Here is a 20,596-nt window from a genome sequence, read left to right as displayed (position 1 = left end):
TCAGAATCCTAACTTTTTCAAGTTTTAATCTTTCGTGTTCTGTGCTCACTAATCAAACCCCCCTATTTGCAGATCTATTTTCAGTGTGATTTAAACAGAGTGAGCTCAGGTTGAATCATATCAGGTTTATTTTCTAAGGGAAGTACATCTCCAACACCCCTCGCACTTGAAAAGCAAACCAACAATAACGTGATTTTTGGGTTTACTTAATGGAAAACTATTTGCTCTCACTGATACTAGTACTTTACAGTATCCATCCACAAAGTTGAAATCTCCCCAGATACCAACATTTCCAGCTTGAGAGGTCTCTATTCACACGCTGCATCTGATATTCAGCTCTGGTATCTCCTGCCTTGTTCCTTATCTCAATATCACCAAATGTCAAAGACTCCAAACCTTCTGACCAATGTAGCTCTCAACTACAAGGACCTCTATTCATTCTGATTACAATATCCATCTTCCTGTGTCTATTGCAGCCAAGACTATCATCAATTAATGCTTCCTGGTAGAGGAAAATGTGCCTTGACAGCTTAATTGCCAGACTCTGTAAAACCTGTCACGGTCAAGAAAATTCCTGCCAATGTCCACAAAGATGACACCTGAATCTTATCAGCAAGGTAACAGTATTTGCAAACTAAATCTGCAGTTAAAATAGATTGACTCAGCATGATCTATCAAGATCACAGCAATTGTCTTCCATCTAAGTTATTAATTTCAGGGAATGTTTGCTATAGGATACAGATTAAAGGGACAGAACAGCAAACACCTGTCAGTAACGCTGGGAAGGAACTGACATCTAGAAAATATCACTGCAGCTGGTGCTCCATCTTTGCTAAGAAAATCAGCACTGGTCTTGGGGTCTCTGCATTATGCACAAGCAGACCCATGCTGCAGCCCTGCAGGTGAGCTGCCTGCTCTATGGAGCAATTAGGAAGAGCTTTTTCCATCAGCTGTCTGTCCATCTCATCCTCTTTGCTCATTTTCACTTTGCCAGCAGTGCGCCTGTGCTAACACCGCAGCGTATCTTTTTGGCCCTTCAGCATCAAAGTAAACTGTGAATTTTCATGTGGTTTTGTATCTTGCAGCTGGTTGTACTGACATCTTACTACTTTCAGTGACCTGCTCAAAAGGAGTGCTCATACCTCCATGCTGGGCAAGTATTGTAGACCTCTTCCAGCTCTTTGCCGTGTACTGCAGTCCTGGTTGGAGGGCTGGTTAGCAAGAAATCTTCTGCAGACGGCTGGAATAAGGGAAGGTCCCAAGTCTTGGACAAGATGTCTGTGCATCAGGAAGATTTGTCAGACAGGGAACATATCAGAAGGTGCTAAACTGGAGCCCCAAAGAGCTGAGAGAAAAGCTTATTCATCAGAACCTGGTATAAATGAGACGGGCCATATAACTGAACCTTTATTAATCCTGGCAGATAAGGCTTGAAACCTTCAGGGATCAATATCATAGAATCATAGAATTGCTCAGGTTGGAAAAGACCTTAAAGATCATTGAGTCCAACCACAACGTAACCACAATACCCCAACTCTAATAACCCTCTGCTAAATCATGTCCCTGAGCACCACATCCAAATGGTTTTTAAACATATCCAGGGATGGTGACTCAACCATCCTCCCCAGGGAGCCTATTCCAGTACTTAACAACCCTTTCTGTAAAGAAGCTTTTCCTGATATCCAACCTAAAGTTACCCTGGTGCAACTTGAGGCCATTTCCCTTTGTCCTGTCACCAGTGAGAAGAGAGCAACTCACTATCACTGTAAGCACATTTCAGATATTGCAAGATAGCAATATGGTCTCCCCTCAGCCTCCTTTTCCCAATGCATTGCTTGGAGGGACTCAGCATCACAGGGATGTATGGACAGCCTTGCGACAGCTCTACAGCAGACACACAGGGTCCTCCTACACAAACAGTGTGAGGCTCCTGCAAAGGCACTACTACAGCATCACACTCCCATACAATCATCCCTTTCCACACCACCCTGCACAGACTGCTGTTGCGTTGGCCATGGCTGTTGGTGGGCAGAGCTGCTAGGCTGCAGGGATTAGGAAATAGCAAAGGAGTTCAAGGTCTGCAAAGGGTTCTGCCAGAATCAACAGTCCTCAGTATATAACCAGAGCAGCATTTGCATGCCCCTAAGGATTGCATAAGTACTTGACACCTTTTATGCAAAAAAGCAGGAGGCTCAAGGCCTCTGCAGGGAGCAGTTGAGCTCAAAACCCAGCTGTGCTTGGGAGAACTTGAAGAAACGCTGTGAGAAGCAGGAGATTTGTGAGAGGCCTGGAAGCTGCCAATTCATAACACCAGTCCTGCAAAGCTTTAGAAAACACTGTGAGCCACATGGGGTCAGTGGGTCTTGGCAGAAGAAACACCTCTAATAAAGCGCAATTTACAGCAAACTGAAGACATCCCAGAGCGCTGGTATCTTTCCAGGTTCATAGAGGACTGCTATGGTCTCTTTACAGTGTTAAAGGGCACCACAAAGAGTAACCAAGGACAAAACAGAGGACAGGATAACATATTCGGAGCACCTCTCAAGCTTTTTGCCTCCTCCTTCTTAGGAACCCCATGGAAATAACACATTGCATCATTCACACAGAGCTCCACCTGGAGGTCAGCTGCATAGATCACTTCTGGGAATAGACATCGCCTGCAAGCCACCGGATCAAACTGCAAAAGGAGACCCAATGAAAGGAAGGAATGGTGGAAGGAAGCAACGGGTAAAGTGCTAAAAGGAAGAAGTTAGTATTGCTACCTATGACAGGCTCACTAACAGCAGCTTTAGCAAGTCACTGTCGTGTGCCTCCTTAGCAGTTCCGTAATCTGATTAATAAACCCTTCTACCAGCTATGATCTCCGTGGATAATTTCTGCTGGTAGCAGGAGAAATTCAGAAGGTGCTCAAATGCAGCAGAAGAGGCTACTAGGGCACCCTCCTCATCAGCTCATTGCTTTTGGAGGACAATTAATGCAGGTTTTATGTGCGATTATTCCAAAATCCAAATGCTTGAAATCACTACAAGTTCTAATAGCGCTCTCAAGTGCGTCGATTTTCATTTGCAAGAACTTATTTTAAGCCTCAAAAAAATTGTGCACTGCTTTTATAAAATCACGTCGAGGTCCCTGCACACGATTTTAGCTGGAATCAGCGAGCAGACATCATTAGCGAACGCTTTTACCGTCTGATATTCATCCTTCTCAGAACGTATAAATAACACCCAAGGATTCACCCGCTCAAAGGCAGAGGAATCTTGCATCCCTAGAAACAGCTAAATTGGATCCAACTGGTGACTTCTTGTCGTGCATAACTGGGAGGTGGGATTTTCCACATAAGCAGTGATAGCATTCCTAAACCGCAGTGTTTGCAGACGTTAAAAAAATTAGCACACAAAATATTAACCTCGTGTCAAAGCCTGCCGATAATCAAGCCATAGACAGACAAATGTGATACATGCGGAAGTACTTTATGAGAGTAAGAAATCGATTTTCATTAGCTGCATTAAGAAAAAAAAAAAAAAAGTCTCGATAACTTAATTGGAAAAAGAGAAAAAAATCAATATCTGTGGAGGGAGCCAAATTAATTGGCACTGAGTGAAATGCTGCCAAAATCTGAAAGTCACTCCGGCCTTATCTACAACAGAACGTATTTGCAGATCAGGTCACAGCTAAAGTGGACTCAAACACTGTACGTTCACTCAAGGTCTTCTGGAAATGTCCTGCAATAAAGTTTATACAAATAAGAACATATTTGCTTTAAGTAACAGCCATAAACGAAAGAACAGGAAACCCACGCAGCCCATCAGTTGTTGACTGGAAGAGGCCATGACTGTAACAGTTAAACCTCCCGCATGCCAGGATTGGTGCCTAGGAACAGAATTCCATCTGTGGGCTCTCTAATGTAAACCAATTAACATCTCCAAACAACCCTTTGAGGTAGGTAAGCATCTTTTAATGTCCGTTTTTACAGGCAAGAGAAAAGGGCTGAAGGGAGACAAAGAGATACACCCAAGGCTCTACAGCAAGTCAGAGAACCCAACTGCTGGTCCCTGCTAACAGAACCCAGGCCGCATTCTTCTTCTCTGTGCCTGACATCTTCGCTTGGGTTTGGTGCTTAGTGCTCAAGGGATGCGTGGCAAGCAGCCGGACTGGGGACTCGCACATCCCTCCCATGAGGCTCAGTGAAGAAAAGCAACAGGATGCTGTGGAGTTATCTTTATTGTAGAAACATGCTAAGACACAGCGAGGTGGCGGAGCCCGAGCCGAGCAGCGACTACAACAACATGCGTGGGGCCAACGTGGGAAGCCACCACTGGGTCCCCACAGCCCTTCACCCTCCACCTGAGCAAGGACAGACCCGTTGGCTGCAGAAGGAGATGAAGGTGGATCCAACAGCACTGGGAACTCAGCAGCTTCCCTGGTGCCTGACATCAGATCTTCCTTTACTTGTCCTAGAGAAACAGGGGGCAGATGGTTTATCACTACAGTTCCAAAAGGCAAGGGACACAGAAGAACCACAAGGAAAGCTCAAAGCTGGGTTGATTCAGGCCACCTCCATGTGATAGGGAACTGCAGTACTCTGCTCTGCCAGCATCCTTTCCCCTCTGCAAGGATATCTGAGGGAAAAGGAATGGGCAAGGCCCACCCCTGCGGAGATGAGGAAGTCCCCATTAGTGATGTTTGCCTATTCCAAAGGGCTCAGCCCCCTCAGCAGGGATTCCCTACACCCTGCTACTTCTGCAAAAGACACACACCTCATCCTTGTGCTATGGCAATAGGGATGGGTGTGTTACAGAGCCCTTTGCCCCAGACATACCCTGCAACCTGCAGAGGCAAGGTCTGACACCCAAACCCTTGTGAAATGTGGACAAGGTGTCTAAGAGGGAGCAAAACACCACACCACTGTACCTTTGGTCACAGCTGATCCCTGGTATTTGCTGGCAGTCTGAACTCCATTATTTCTGGAAAGAGAGAGCAAAATATAAGTCCTTCCACAAGCACAACCACTGTTGTTACACTGACAGAGCATTAGGACCTACATGACAGACATTTGGACAGCCCAGGGGCCACAGGAACCAGCTGGGATAGAGAAGGGCACTTGGGCAGTGGATGGGTCACTGCCAGCCTCAGAAAACAGACAGATTTCAGCCTGGATTTATGTGCTTTCCAAAACCAACACTGAGCTGGAAAAGGTCCTGAGTTCCTTGGTGGTTTGTTTTTCTTTTTCTTTTCCCCTTTTACATTCTTAGGAAAGGCAGAACAAGAAGAGCATTGTAGGAAAATGGCCTTGCCCATTAGAAATCTGCAAGTTCTCTGTTCTTTAGAAATCAGATTAAAAAGGAGAAACTGGATATCCCCCTTGTTATTTTTTTTGCCCAACCTGATAACTAACATGCACAGACTGGTATCTATCGCATGGGAGATCTGTGAAAAAGCATCTGAACAAAAGGAGAAATTGCAAAAAATAAAATACAGCATTGAAAGTGAAACATTCTGGAAAGACCCACCATTAACACAGCTATATGTCACAGCATGAAGGACGAGTGGCCAGCTGCCTCGTTAAAAATCTAAACCCTGCACTCAGCCACAGTCATCTGCAGTAAAGCAGAACAGGATCAGAGGAGGCTGGTTATGGCACAGACCTCACACAGGCAGAGGGGCCCGGCTGCCAGCCAGCCCCAGGGCTCTCACTGCAGGAAGGTTTTCCACCACATCAGTGCATGCTGTCTGGACTCACCCTTTAATGTCAGATCTCTCTCCAACCACACTTCTCCTGTCCCTTCCTACAGCCATCCTTCCCAGATGGCAATCTGGCCATTGTTGGGGAAGGAGTGCCACAAATGGCTGGAAATCCATGAGAAGCTTTGCTAGCAGGAATGGTTGAAGGCTCTGAGCTTGGACACACATTTTGTCAGGCAACACAGCATTACCATGGCTAATTTCAAAACACAACCCAAGGACAAACTACATTTTTGGGTAGTAATCTCTTTTCTTTTTCCAAGACTCAACTCTTTGGGCCTTTGCATCTTCATTCTGCAGATTGCAACAGCCTAAAGCCATTTCTGACACCAAAGGCACTGATCTCATCCACACAGTGATTGCCTGGCCCTTCAGAAGGATGCATTAAGCTGAATGTTAGCATGAATTTAGATGACAGAAAATAACACCGGTCAGCACATTGTTCATAAGCTCCCAAATGAGGAAAAAAAGGGAAGTCTTTGATGGACACAAGGGGTTTGCTAAGGAAATAGGCTTCCATAAATTTCCAATCTGATTCATCAGGTGACACAATATACATAAAGAAAGAAATAATAAGTCTTTGTTTGGAGGGGTGTTTTTGTGGGGGATTTTCCCCAGTGGAAAAACCTTATCACTTTTCCTTTAATTGCTTCCAGCTCTCCCTGGAATAGCTACAAATTGTCTGACTTTTAGCAAATGGCATATTGCTCTAATTGCAAATACTCAAGAGCTGTAACATTCTGGTAAAACACAAAATGGTGAGGAATCCCAGCCCAGGCACAACTCTGAGGGAATCCTCTCTGGTTTTCAGTTGCTGTGGTAAACCCAACAACCAAGAGGTGTGAATAGTGCCTCCACTCCCAGCAAACACAAACCAGCAATGGCTTCATCACACCAAAGGGCAAGACACAAAGACCTCCAACATGATCACAAGCAACACTGTTTTCCTCTGCACTTTTTCTTCAGCTTTAAACAGCCTCGAGAGCACCCTGATACTTCACAGAAGAGAGGAAGAGGAATGGGAATGCCTTATTTCTAATATTTTAGGGATAGGTGGGCATCCTGGCAATGAGTAGAGGAGAGTAAAAGCCCTATGATGGTAATTTTGCTCTAAAGCTTTTCAACAGGCAGTACTGTTTTACCTACAAACACTGTCAGCAAGTTCATATTCAGAAGCCACATCTCTCATTGAAAAAAAAGCTTGCACCATTCCTTCATTTGGCTGATTTGATATTTTAATTCATTCCAGGTTTAGAATTAAGAGTAAATGTCAGTGTCTCCCTGGGGATGAATACTCAGTTTCTCAACAGTCCATGCCAACACTGAGGTCAGTCCCGTATACCCAAGACACACGAACTAGGACACCTTGGCTCCCAACCAAAGCTCTGGATGCTGACAAATCTTTCGTTCATTTACTATAGGAGAATCACACAAGATTCAAGATCGCTCCCAAAAAGAATACCACTTAGGGAATATATTTCCTTCCCAACCAACTCCTTGGATATCATTTGGGAAATTAGGCCCTTACTAGTTTAATCAATTCCAATCTTTTTTGGCCTCACTAAAATCTCAGGAGAAAAGCCACATATTTTCCCAGGCATGTCACTTTTCTGCCATACAGCCTGAATAAAACATGGAAATTATGCCTCAAAATGCCTTAAATTTGAGTCTGAAGTGTATTTATACACATGGACCACAAGCACCCTACTAAGAGAACTCTGATGACCCTCACCAGAGATACAGGATCCAGGCTGGGTCTCCAGCACACACCCAGAACAAGAAACTGGATGCCATAGCAGGGAGGCACTTACCATTTCAGGGACAGTCTTTCTGCATTCACCTCGATAGTTTACTGTGATGTAGACTGATGCTCTCCTGCAAAGGGAGGATAAGACATTGGTTATTCACTTCCAGTGCCACAGCTCTTTGACATTGTCACAGTGGTCCTCTGTGGGCTCCTTAAAGCTTTGATGCTACTTCCAATTTGATGGCATTTATTACTCCCAAAACAATCCTGTGATTGGGCAGAAAAGGGAATAAGGGACTCTGGAAAGTTGTGTATCTTAATTAGCTGTCATCAGATTAATCTCAGACATTTGATCTATGTTTGCTTAACAGCGAGGCACCAAGGACACACTTGATAGTGAGTCATGATATATCAAAACAAACACTGTGCTGGAAAAGACACTCGGGAACGGTGAATGGCCCTGTATTACTGAAATCTCTCCGCCTACTCACATGGCAGCTGAACACAAGTCACATTCATTTTTGTATGTTTTCCCATCAGTGCCACAGACGGGTTGTGAGGATTCACTGCAGAAAATCCTTCCACCCTTTACCCCGTGCAGAATTCGATCACAGTCCAGCTGAAGAGAGAAAGAAATCACATTTGGTGCTGGTTCTCTTGCAAGACCCTCCTACACAGAACTTAAAGTGCTCACAAACCACGTATTGCCCTGAGTCCTTCTGTCCTGCAGAGCCCTTCAACAAAGAGGTACCACCTCCTGCTGGGCCAACCAGCCATGACTTGGGGACAAAGCCACCCTGACCTCACTGCCATGCACGGACCCACTGATCTGATCCACCCTGACATCTCAGTTCAGGGCACATTTACTTCTCCCTGGAAATCAATGAGAATACAAGAAACTTCTGCTACCTGTCCCTAGTCCTTTATCAGGGCTTTCATGCCTGTTGCTTCTACAAGACACTTGGCAGAAATGAAGGGAAAACCTCGACAATCAAGTCCAGCTGCCCAAGGGCAGCCCGACACGCAGCACGACTTGACACCCACGGAATAAAGAGATGCAAACATGTATGAATAGCTCTGACTAATTAAGCGTGCCCTCTCAGTTTCTTCTCGAGCATGACAGCAAGGAGCATCTAGGCATTGATTTTCCTACAAAGCAGACGTGGCACAGCTAGAAGGAGCTCAGAGCAGGAGGAGCAAAACTCCTCATGATTGGACTGTCACCCTGCAAGAACACTGGCATAGGTGCCTGCAGAGTCATGGCAAGTTTCAGACAGCAGAGGTCAGAGATCCTACAGCCCCCTCTCTTCCTCAGCCCCACTGCCCACCTCTGCACCAAAGGCTGAACAAAAAAAGATGCAGAGACAAAAGGAGTGAATTCTGTGTTCCCATCCCTTTCTCCACGTCCTATAAAAGGTGTTGCAATGACTGCAAATGGTGCAATTGGAGAAGAGCTGGAGGCAGGACATCTGTTCTGGAGGAACTCCATTCAGCACAAAGCAATGGCTCATTGCTTTGCTGGGGGTCAGCAGCACTATGGGGTTGAAAGCACCGTGGAGAAGAAAGGTTTCCTAGCAGGGCAATGCAGAGGGTTCAGCAGCACAGGGTGCTGCAGTAACACCCTCTGTTTAAACATCACTTGCTAATTTCATTAATGTGCTGCTTCCTCCCTCAACTGGGTAATTAACGATGACACAAAGACAGACAGCGCTGACCTTTGCAGTTCCCTGCCAGGTGCCTTCCCACACACCAGACACTGCTGCCCACAGCGTGACCCGTGTGTGTGCAACCACCGCCACACCATCAGTCCCCCACAGTCCTCACATTGACTGCTGCCTCTCCTTCAGGACAGCATCTCCATGGGACAAAGCCCACGGGTAGCCCTGGAGCGAGGAGAGGGGCAGGTTTGCACTCTGAATCACCCCTCGTCAGTCAGGCTGATCAGCATCCACTCCTTCACTGGAGCTACCAGGAAATACCACTAAGCCCTGAAGCAGACAGGCATCATTATGCCTAATGCTTCCTCTGGAATGCATTAAAACTGCCATACCTGAACCGCCTCCCAGGTTTTTCTATTCTAATATCATTTTTCTAAGAGCAGTCAGTGACAGAGACTTCAGAGGGAGTTAAGGCAGTCTGCAGTCAGGTTCCTCCAGCCCCACAGAAAGGCATTTCCTATCCCCTTCCAAAATGTTACTTAAATTGCTGTATGGACTATAAGTGGCAAGTCATTTTTTTTAATCATCATAGCTCTTGGCAACACCCTGTGACAGCAAGATCCACAGGTTAGTCATCCTTTTTATAGTAACTTATTTTCTCCTATTAGTTTCATAATTTTTACTTTAGCTTCCTTGGAAATAACAAAATTTCTTTTCGAGGAGATGGAGAGAGCATACACCCTCTTCTCCCTCCCACATCATTCCACATACAGTCATTATCTACTGCTCAGTGTATCCTCCCCCTCTACTCCCTCTCCCCAGCCTTGTTCTTATCCCCCGATCAGCTCCAGCACTCTGCTCTGCCCATGGTCTTTGACCCAACATGTCAGCATTCAGGAAGGGACGCCACCATCACCTCCTGGAGGATGCTCTCCCATACCTGACATACTTCTACAATGAGCCAACTCCAGCAGCAGCACTGGCTTCATAGACTCCCATTCGGACATATCCAGCCTCACTCCTCTTTTGATGCCATGGGACAGCATCATGGTATGGACTCTACCACCCACTTAAACCCCTCCAAGGTCCCAGTGTGAGGCTTTAGGTTGACAACAGGGGCAGCTGCTGGGAAAGGCTGTGCCTGACCCGTGGGAGCTGAGCATACCGGCTGGTAGGTGTTGGTGCCTCCGCTCTGTCCCTGGCGGCCAGGTGCCGGGCTGCAGTCCTGAGCTGGGTTTCCTTGTGGGCTGGGAGGAAGAGAAAGCACAGAGCTAAAGCACAGAGCTCATGGCACAGCCATGGGTGTGCAGACCCACTCAGCCACATCATCACCCCAGGGTAGAATTAAACCGCACTAAGGTGCATTGCCATTATTCTGCACCTTGTTTTTCAACAGGGCACTTGGCTTGCTGTGAGATGGAGGCATTCCCTGCAACAGAACCTTTGAGTCCTTAGGGGTGGTCAGCAACAGAGATGATCCCAGAAACCCAGTCCCTGAATCTGCTACAGCCGTTGCTGCTACAGAGAGCTTTGCACTCTGTCTGATGGCAGTGCTGGCTGGGGGCAGATGAATGGGCTGCAGCAGCAAAAAGAAGGAAGATTAAGAGTTCCTCAAGGCTTAGATAACACAGCAACTGAGCCCTGCCAGAGTCTGGCAGCCCTAAAAACCCAGAGGGGTTGCTCAGTGCCCAGACAGCACATGGTGCACACACAGCACTGCCTCAGGTCAGCAGACAGGATGTGCTGGGCCAGGCAAAAAGACAGGTGTGTGCCTGCCAGGAGGCAGGATTCACAGGGCAAGGCTAGGGAGGGATTTTGAGTGCAGCAGTCACCAGCGCTTTATGTGCAGGAGAAGCAAGAATGCCTTTGAAAAGCAGAGAGGTTGTATACAGCCTATTCTATGTGTTTCTCCTCAGTGTCAAAAACCCAGGACTTGTGAGGCCAGGCTGGGATCCCAGTGCTGCTGTACTCACCCTCTGTTTGTGGAGAATGGCTGTCCATCACCCTGCTGTAACCCTGAACCACTGCAGCTCTTCTGGAAAAGGGGAAGGATCATGTTTGACAACCAAGCAGTGAAGCAGTGAGGTTAAAGCAGCTCCTGTCCTTTCCTCTCATCCCCAGGGCTCTTTCTGAAGAAGCTTGCCCCATATAGGAGTCCAAAACTGCTCGTTATGCATGCTCATACACAAACCCACCCCATGAACTAGCAAGGCTTACAATGCAGCCTGCCTCTCTGCCATCACCAGCAGGCTCCTGCACCCCAAGCACCAGGACTACAGGCAGCCCTTGACCATCAGGGTCCCCAGAACCACCGACCCCTTTTCCCAAGCCTGATGAGGCTCCAAGCTCAGTCTCACCTGGTTTGCACACTCTGCAGTAGACTGTTTGTTGCGCTGGGTAGTTCCACCAGACTGACCTCCTCTTTGAGCTTCCTTTTTGCTGGAAAAAAAAAAAGGGGAGAGGAGAAATAAAGGAGCACTATGGCAGTGTGAATGCTGCCAGGAACTGGGGCTGCCCTGCAAACCACCATTATGTCATTAGGCACCAGCCTCCCCATCCCTGGGGGCCCTGCACCTAATTCCCACCCCTAAGCCTTCTCCCTTCTCCTCACCATTCCCACTGTACGCTACATCCCGGCTCCAGGTGGCTGCTTTCATATCAGGGCTGCTTCTGCATATGCTCTATGGGAGTAGAGAGAGCATCTGGAAGGCAAAGTACACGCATGGGAAACCCCTTGGGAGCTGCCCCAAGGAAAGGGCTGCTCTCTATCAATCCTGCATCTCCTCTGCTCCCTAAGGGGTTAAGGGGGAGGTGGGAAGAGGGGCAATAGCCACAGCCCTAAAGGAGGAGCAGCTCCTGGGGGGCCACTGGGATTCGGGACTCCCCCAGGTGCAGCCACACAAGCAGAAGCTGCATTTTCACAGCGTGAGGTTTCCCCCTTTGCTGTTGCCAGGAACTGTACTCACAGCTTCTCAGCACACATGAGGCACTTGTTGGTGTGCTGCTTGCCAGAGGAATCCCGGACGGGGTCATTCTCCCTCGTGCAGGACAGCCGCCCACCAGCCTCAAACTGGGAACGGTACTCACTGCAGTCATCCTGCAGAAGGAGCAGCAGTTAGAGCATCCTGCCACATCCCTCTGAGCTTCAGAGACTTCCCAAACACAGGAGAGCCCGGGTGTGAGAGATAGAAGAGGGCATGTGGCACAGCCACATGGATGCAAACAGAGTGAGTCAGAAGAACAGTGGGTACCTCTGCCTGCACGGCACGTGTTGGGAGCTCTCTGCCATGCTCTAATTGCCATGCTCCTCATGGGGCTATCCAAAGCATGCCTGCGATTTACCCGATAAGGTAATGGGATCCCTCCCACTTCTCCCACCGCCCTTAATGCACTCTTACAGTTGTTCCTGAAGTTGCAGCTCAGAAAACTTCACATAGGAAGCAAGACGTCCATCCCCCCCTCCCTCACCCCCACCAACCAACAGCACTTTGAGGACCAAGCAACATCTAAAGCATGACAGCACAATGCAAACATGCTTCAAAGTCCCCACTTTTAAGTCAGCTACTGGAAGCCCTGCAATAGCCAGTTCCAAATAGCAGATACTGGAGGTGCATCACCAGATCCCACTTAACCATTGCTTCTCACCCACACCTTCCCAGTGCCACACTGGCTGTGTGGAGTGGGGACACAGTGAGGCAATGAGCCAAACCCCATGTGAACCCCAGATCTGCTGTGGCAGATCTCGGTGTCTCTCAAACCCTCTCCATTTGAAGCAGTATTTCTGGAGCTTTGCTGCACAAACTTTGCTGAGATGTGCATTTGCCTCCTTCACAGGCCTGCTGCATCCATGACCCACTAATAAATGCAGAGCTTTCTTATCCTTTGTCATTTCTAATTGATGAGCAGGAATTCTCGTTAATCACTGCCTGTGTGATCTCGCACTCTCTGTTATTACATTTTATCTTGTTTCTATTACTCCAGGCCTCAGTGCTATCCAATTAGTCCTGAGTGATCTGCTGATCCTCCCTCCCAGCTTTGCCATCAGCAAGTTTCATTAACGCTTCCATTTTTTTCTTGTGCCACTGTCATTAGGAAAAGCACTGAAACTGGATTATCCCCAAGAATGAGGCTTAAGGGGACCATACCAGTTCCTAGCAAGACAGAAATGGCAAGATTTACTTAGTGCTTTTCTTTTTTCCCCCTTGCTGAATCACTCTCACCAGAGAAGTATCAGTGCACAAGGGCACAGTGGCTGCATCGTGAGAGCGAGGTTTCCAATCAGGGAAAGCTGAAACCAAATCACTCTAGGGACAGCACAGAGCTGAATTCTCCTCCCACGACATAATGAACTTTTGAGCATCTCTCAGAGCTCACATTTAAAGCTTTTCACCCAGATTTTCTTTTCAACCTCATTAGCAATCTCAGCATCAGTGCCTTCCCCGCCCTCGTGCCAGATGTCAGGGCAGCTCTGCTCAGCTTCTCATTGTGATGGGGTTTGTCCCCGTGTCACTGCAGACAGTGGGATAGAGTGCAGCGTTCAGACAAACTATTCACTCAGGGCATGGAAGAGCAGAAACAAGAAACAGGCATGGAAAGCCACATGGATCTCCAAAGTGACAAAGAAATTGAGTGTGGTAGTACTGGGTAATAATCCTATAGACTTGTATATTGACCCTAATACTTTATAATCTCACCTTTTGTTTCCCTCTGGCTGACGTTGCCTTCTGTTCATTCTCCCTTTTGCTGAAAGAGAAGGAGGATAAGAAAGTGAGGAGAACATTGCTGTAGGAGCCCACCCCAGCCCCATCACCGCTCTTGATAACAAACACTGGTTTTCTGTACTCACAACTTCTCTGCACACATGATGCACTTATTGCTGTGCTGCTTCCCCGAGGAATCCCGGACGGGATCATTCTCTCTGGTGCAGGAAAGCTTCCCATTCTTGAACAGATCCCGGAACTCCCGGCACTCGTCCTACAGCAGCACCAGGAATGTGGTTTCACACAGACACGCTGACCAAGATGCATCTCCCATGAATCCACACAGCGTCACCACCCAATCAATTATATCTCTTACAGTTGTGTTTCCTTCAGGCATAACCCAGTGGCAAACCATAAATCGTTTGCCTGATGTGCTTTTCTTAAACCATAGCACGCAACATAAAGCAAATAATTCTGTGTTCTTAGCCAAGCACATTTATCTTCTGATCCAGCGGAGTTCTATTTCTAATAGCGGAGGCACACAGCAGCCTGCCTGAAGAACTCAGATTCTACTCTAAGTATAAAAGCAACACTTTCTTGCTTAATTTTGAATGAAGATGTCAGTTTCCCAAACTGCTGAGGGAGCACACTACCCAGAATCTTAAAAAGCAGAGGGCAGCAAAGAGGCCGAAGACAAAAAACCCTTCCATACCTCAAGCTTCCAGGCACACAGGGATAGGAAGGGAGCATTTGTAGCTTCTGCACAACGTGACGTTATGTGTTAACATCACAAGACTTCTGTAGTAAAACCTTACGCATTTCTATCTCTTCTGAGCAGCACTCTGATGACCTTCAGGACCCACAAATAGGTCTGGGGCATCAGAAGCACATGTGCTATACTGAGCCTTAAGGCTCCTCTCTACAGCACTTTTAAGGTTTTTTTTCCCCTCCCCTCACAGTGCGTGGAGGGGTTTGATAGCTTAACCCAGATCTGCAGGTAGGGAAGTCAAGTCCAGAGTATTCCTTACCAAAAGCCACACTGAATGGGTGGCTGAACAATGAAATCCAGGGTAGGTCTCTGCCTGTCACTCTGGAACAGCCCTTCTGCCTTTAGGACTGGCAAGCCAGATGTAAAAAAAAGACTTCCTTAGAACGGCTATGCATTATAAATCATTTAAATTGCCTGGACAAGGCAAAGCCAGAAAGTTATCCTGTTTAACCACAAGGTGTAAAGGAATAAATCAGTGCAGCCAACACTATCTGATGGAAACCAGCTCACTCTAATTCTGAATGAAAACCCGAGACTGGAGAGGACAAGACCCACTCCATAAAGGTCTGTTGTCTAGAGAGACGGCTGTGGGTGAAAGAAACCAGCCATGTGCATCAACAAGATAAACAGGGCACAATTAGAGCCAGCCTGTCCCACACCCTGCCCTAGTCAGAGCTCTCATGCGCCATCACTAATTACTTGCCAGATGCCAACGGTGTGCTTTATAAACAGGAGGTATCTTCCTTAGCCTACGTTCTGGCCAAACACAGATCACAGGTGCTGTGTCAGTAATTGCCTGATAGGAACCAGGCAAACAGAGTTCAGGTTTCTTTAACTCAAAGCTTGCTGCCACTCCAGCTGCTCTACCCTGAGCATCACCAGGGACACTGGCTAAGCTGGTGCTCCCCACACTGCAGACAGGGAACAGGCCAGAAAGCAGAGGGGCCACCCCACAGCATCACCCAGCTGTGGCCAGCCAAGTGGCAGTGCTTCATCTCACCTCTCCAGAATTCACGTTCCTGTTTGCTTCTTCACCACTCCCTTTGTTTCTTGAGTATCTTTCCCTGCAAGAAAGGGAGGTGTGAGCAACAGAGTGGCGTGCAGTGCTCAGACGTAAAGCTAAAATAACCGGTGATTAAAAGCAGCCTTGCCAACTCCACCTCCTCATTGTGCAACGCAGTGGGACAGACCGGGACTCCATGGCCCCATGAGACATGCTCAGGGTATTCAGCATCTCCTCACAGGTGGCATTTTGCCATCATTTCTCACTGCCTAGCATCCAGTTGTTCCCATCCTATTCAACATCCTCTACAGAAACAAAATATTGCTAGGTCCACTGGTTTGCTGGACAACTGCAAACTGCTCTGGCTGGCTCATGGCTCCGAGGGGCCAATACTCACAGCAGCCTTTGGCACATCAGGCACTTGTTGAGGTCCCTCCTGCCATCGGGTCCTCTGATGGGCTGCCTGTTGGTGTGACAGGAGAACTTCCCACTGCGAAGGAGGGACCAGATTTTCATGCACTCGTTTTGAAATGCACGGAGGAGGACGGTCAGCGGAGGGCTCTCTCGGAGGCCATCGAGGTCCTGCAAACAGTTCACCCACATTAGATCATCTGGGGGCTGCCACAGTCCTCCCCCCCACCCCTTGTCGTACTCTGAGCTCTGCTCATGGCTCCCAAGGCAAGAAAGTTCAAAACTCATTGCAAGGGCCATTATTCATGAGAAAAGGAACACACACTTAATTTGCATACAGCTGCAAATTGCTACCCACTGCAGGGGAGGACGCTATGTTATATTCAAGAGCATAAAATACAGCCCTAGAAGCGCCAGCAGGATGTGAAAGCAATTGGCCAGAGTGGAGTAACTGAGGAGTGATTTGGGTGCAAGGGATGAACCACAAAAGTGCACTCCTCAGGGATGAGAGCAATAATGTCTAATGCTGCATCAGCCAATTGCCTATTCTGTGGGGGATCTGGGAACGCATGCTGGAGAGAATTAATGAAGCATTTAGTTATTTTTGGCTACTATGTTTTCCAAAAGGGTCTTTACTAAGGAGAAAGAAGCTTATTTGATTAAAACGTGAACGAAGCTGACTTCTCAGCCATTGAATCAAATCATTTTTCTGAGTCTCAAAGGACTTGGCTTAATTATAATAATTATCAAACACAGAAGTTACCAGAAATGGGGGTTTCTGCTGGATCAGAAGCACATATTTCAGATATCACTAGAAATACAGCTCACGCCATTGCTAACCTCATTTCATCCCAGAGCAGTTCGGATGTTTGTCCAGCATCACACACCGAACACACACAGCTAGAGCCATTGCTGACTGTACATGCATTGTCTCTGAACACAGAGAAATCACTCCCCTCTTTCAGCCACAGGAAAAGCATGATGATCTTTCAGTACGGTTTGTCTGTATGACTTTGCTTAGAGCATGCATTAAGCAGCGTAGTTGGCAATACAAAAGGAAAGACAGAATAGAAAAGGTTGGACTCGCCTTAATTGAAGCTTGGCTGGCAACATCTGCAGCAGAAAATAAACAACAATGAAACCATACAAAGTCTTTGAAAGGAAGTTTTAAATCAAAAGCATTTAATTAAAATATTTGATGCAGTTTCCTAATCCACCCAAATACCTCAAGATAAAAGCTAATCCAATACATTATTGTACACTGACAGAAAGGACTAAGCATTAAAGACTTTCTAGAACACTGCTGGTTTTTGTCATTCAAATGCAAAAAAAAATCATCACATTTTTTTCCTGTTTGCATCTTTGTGCCCTCCTTTAATGTGCCACTTTTCTCAGTCTTAAAATCCCAATTTCAATGTTGTGTCAATAACTGTTTACTGTTCTACGCCACCACAATGGTAGCAGTATCGACCTCATCCAAACATTGGCTTTCATCTTCACCTTAAATTGGGATACCAAAGCCAGCCCATAATATCATTGTTTGTCCAAAGCTTCACATTCCTTTTCGAGGCCCATTCCATTTGCAGTACTTCATATAAATTACAGAATTAATGACTCAGTAGATGAGTCGCTGATATCTGTTCCTTTCTACTAAGCCACTTAGTGCATGTATAGTACATGTTTCATACTTTTCTCTTGCATCATCTGTGGCATCACAGGGAACTATCAAGAAATCTGCCATTAGATCTTTTTCAGTATAAACAGTAAAGTGAAAGACCACTGCATTAAATCTGAGCTCCTGCTGAAGTTTCCATATTGCAGATACACGAAAATGCATTCACTAACAAGGAAACTGACTAGAAATCCCCATTTTCCTGAACTCACCAGAAGGTGTAGTATAGTTATGTTCAAAATTAGACTTTTATGCAAAAATTCAGTCTGGCTGGAAGTTTTTATTCTTCCACATAAGCAGCTGGGAGGTTTAGTTTCAGGGTTGTTTTTTTTTAACTGTTAACTCCACTAAATATAGATACTTGCACTTGGATATGGAGGAAATTCACCATTGTCACATGCAAAAGGAAAAAAGAAGCATTATAAAAAAAATGTGTTAAATAAAATCAGTCCCACGAGTAGTACAGTAAAAAAAAATGGTCTTCTGGTTACATCAGTGCTCGTTTTAAACATTAAGGCCTCTCTAATCCTTTATCTCACTGTCTTTGAGTGCTGTACCAGTCACAGATTCCAGCACAGAGAGCATCAGAGGTTACTAACCTGAGAAGAAGCAGAAAAAAGCCAGAGCAAGGACCACCGAAGCACCTTCTATTTTCATGGTGAGGGTGGCAGCTGTTTGCCTACGTTGCCTCTATTAGCGCATTGCTCAATGAAACCCAAAGAAAAGGCTCAGGTCAGATCACATATATATAGATGACCAGGTTCTCCGCCTTCATTATGACATAATCTTCCCAAGGACCATCATTAGCCACAAAAACCAGTCTGATGACAGTAGCTTTAAATTCTAATCATCCCATTAACACAATTAATTTCCATAAGGATGGGACATATTTGAGTCACTCCCTGCATTTTGTCAAGGTAAGAAAATTACAAACGGATCGTTTCATTTTCCCTTACACATAGACAGGGGAATCCTTGCCATATTTAGAATGGTTCGTAAGACAGAGTATCACTCTAGCATACCATTAATACCACTTCATATATCAAAAAAAGCTGAAAGGATTTTAAGTTGTTTTGTCCCCAGCAGACAATGGAAAGACTGGGTCAGTCAGGACCTCTGGAAGGTGAACTGTTTATATTAAAGCAGTCCTGTATGAACCTAAGTAGTAAGCATTCAGACGAGCTTGAAAAACATTAGGCTTGAGGCTCTGTTGAAAGATTTACAATTTGCTCTTACAGGTCACGTAGAAAACCTTATTGCAGAATCCTCATCCCTCCCGTCTCTTCCAGTTTTCTTTGGAATAAAGAGCAGTTTTACTGCTGAAAAACCTTTTCTCAACCCACCAGACACTTGGGAAACCAAGCAGCCCTGCTTAGACCTCTCCCAAAGAAGTGATGAAATATGAAGGTTGCTGTTCCATTGGACAGAGTTTCTTAGTAGACGCAAGAGAAGAAAATAAAGATGACGTCAATGTTTCAGAATGTGACTACATGGGAAGTAGCCAGGCACACTATTATCTAGGAAAAAAAAGGAAGAAATGTGAGAGAAAAGACATTTACAAAGTTTGAAGGATGTGGATAAATGGCAGCCCAGCAAACCAGAGCCACAGGAGGGGCAGGTCAGCACCATCTGAAGAAGAAAAAAAAAACAAACTACTTTTGCATTGCATATGCATTTGGCCAGAGGCACCAACACAGCTCAGCTCAAGTATAAATCCTCATAATAAATTGCTGCCACACTTCCCAAATCAGAATATTTGCTGGTGTTTAAAACTGAAGCCAATGCCGAGTGAATAGAAAGTCCTAATTTGGTGTGTGGTCATCCCTAACATTTCTTTTCAACTCAAAAAATTAGATCACACGCAGATTCACAGCAGTGAATTTGAAATAAAAAACTGCCTGAGGTCACACAGATGGTTAATGGAAGATCTAAAGAGCTGTGTGTTGACTTGAATCATGACATGGTTTCTGTAAGCATATTCAGGCATAGAATTAGGGAAAGGACAAAAGGAAGAAAAGAGAACTATCCTGATATGGTATGTCTTGGTAAATTCTTGGGAGAAATAGAAAAAGAACTACAATGGAAAAAGCCAGTAATGATCTGGCAGTTGAGAAGTGATATGGCAGTTGAAAATTGCATAGAATCCTATTTGGAGAACAAAAAACAAAAGGCATTCTTGGTTACTGAGGTGTCTTCCCATTAATCAGCCACAGAGTGGTAGAGAAGGTGTATCTTTAGACAGGTTTTGTTTTCACAATCATCTTCTCCACAAAAAAGCTCTATTCTGCTTAAGAAGAAAAACAGCGTGTTGATTTAAGACAACTGGCTGACCACCCTGTTCCAGAAGGAAGTACCGTGGATACTGAACCCAGTTGGACTGGCTAAGCAAGAGCAAATCCTGGCCCTGGCAGCACAAGGAAGATGGAAGTAGTCAAGGAAGGTGGAAGAGATCCAGGTCCTGACCCCGGAACAGCCCCATGATTGCTGCATCTCATTCCATTCTCCCATCCCTTACACCCTGTCTATGATTCAAACCCACACCACCATCAGAAGTTCCAAAAACAGCATAAAATCTCCAAAAAAAAAAAAAAAAAAAGAAAGAATTTTCTTCCCAATTACAACCTCCTGGAAACAAATCAGTAGAACAAAACATGATGTAAGGGAATAGGGAGAATTCTACAAAGCCATAGAGTTTAAGAAATTTACTCTGGTGCACTTGAATTGCAAGAAGCCCAAGCAGAATAAAGAGACATGACAGTAAGAGCGCATTAAACGAACCTTGTGTAATGTACTTGATTACTTCTATTGATGGATTTACACAATACAGTCTAAGGTCCTGCACTGAAATCCAGTCAGCCCATTCATTTCCAAGGGATTTTGCATTGCAGGATCAG

At 45.9% G+C, this 20,596-nt stretch overlaps 1 protein-coding gene across 3 annotated transcripts; it reads right to left on the bottom strand.

Annotated features, from left to right (window-relative positions):
- Window positions 1-3,933: 3,933 nt before the first annotated feature.
- Window positions 3,934-18,445, bottom strand: LOC107320452 (serine protease inhibitor Kazal-type 5-like). Of its 3 annotated transcripts, XM_015876336.3 has the most exons (14): window positions 18,302-18,445; window positions 17,118-17,143; window positions 16,017-16,201; window positions 15,617-15,680; window positions 13,994-14,121; window positions 13,842-13,890; window positions 12,114-12,244; window positions 11,505-11,586; window positions 11,121-11,182; window positions 10,313-10,394; window positions 7,981-8,108; window positions 7,554-7,617; window positions 4,912-4,964; window positions 3,941-4,454 (listed from the first exon to the last, which is right to left on the bottom strand). In XM_015876336.3, the coding sequence occupies exons 1-13, from the start codon at window positions 18,357-18,359 to the stop codon at window positions 4,959-4,961; spliced, it is 1,065 nt and encodes a 354-aa protein (XP_015731822.1). In that variant the 5' UTR covers window positions 18,360-18,445; the 3' UTR covers window positions 3,941-4,454; window positions 4,912-4,958. The 3 variants fall into 3 exon arrangements, 2 of the variants coding, with proteins under 2 accessions (XP_015731823.2, XP_015731822.1); XR_014935666.1 differs by lacking the exons at window positions 17,118-17,143; window positions 18,302-18,445 and having other exon boundaries at window positions 3,934-4,454; window positions 11,759-12,244; window positions 16,017-16,422; XM_015876337.3 differs by lacking the exons at window positions 17,118-17,143; window positions 18,302-18,445 and having other exon boundaries at window positions 3,934-4,454; window positions 16,017-16,469.
- Window positions 18,446-20,596: the final 2,151 nt, after the last annotated feature.

The sequence above is a fragment of the Coturnix japonica genome, chromosome 18 (genome assembly GCF_054131305.1).
Source record: "Coturnix japonica strain WE chromosome 18, WE-NBRP24, whole genome shotgun sequence".
NCBI lineage: Eukaryota > Metazoa > Chordata > Aves > Galliformes > Phasianidae > Coturnix > Coturnix japonica.
The sequence above is the reverse complement of the archived record's forward strand: the minus strand, read 5'-3'. Positions and strand labels throughout refer to the sequence as shown.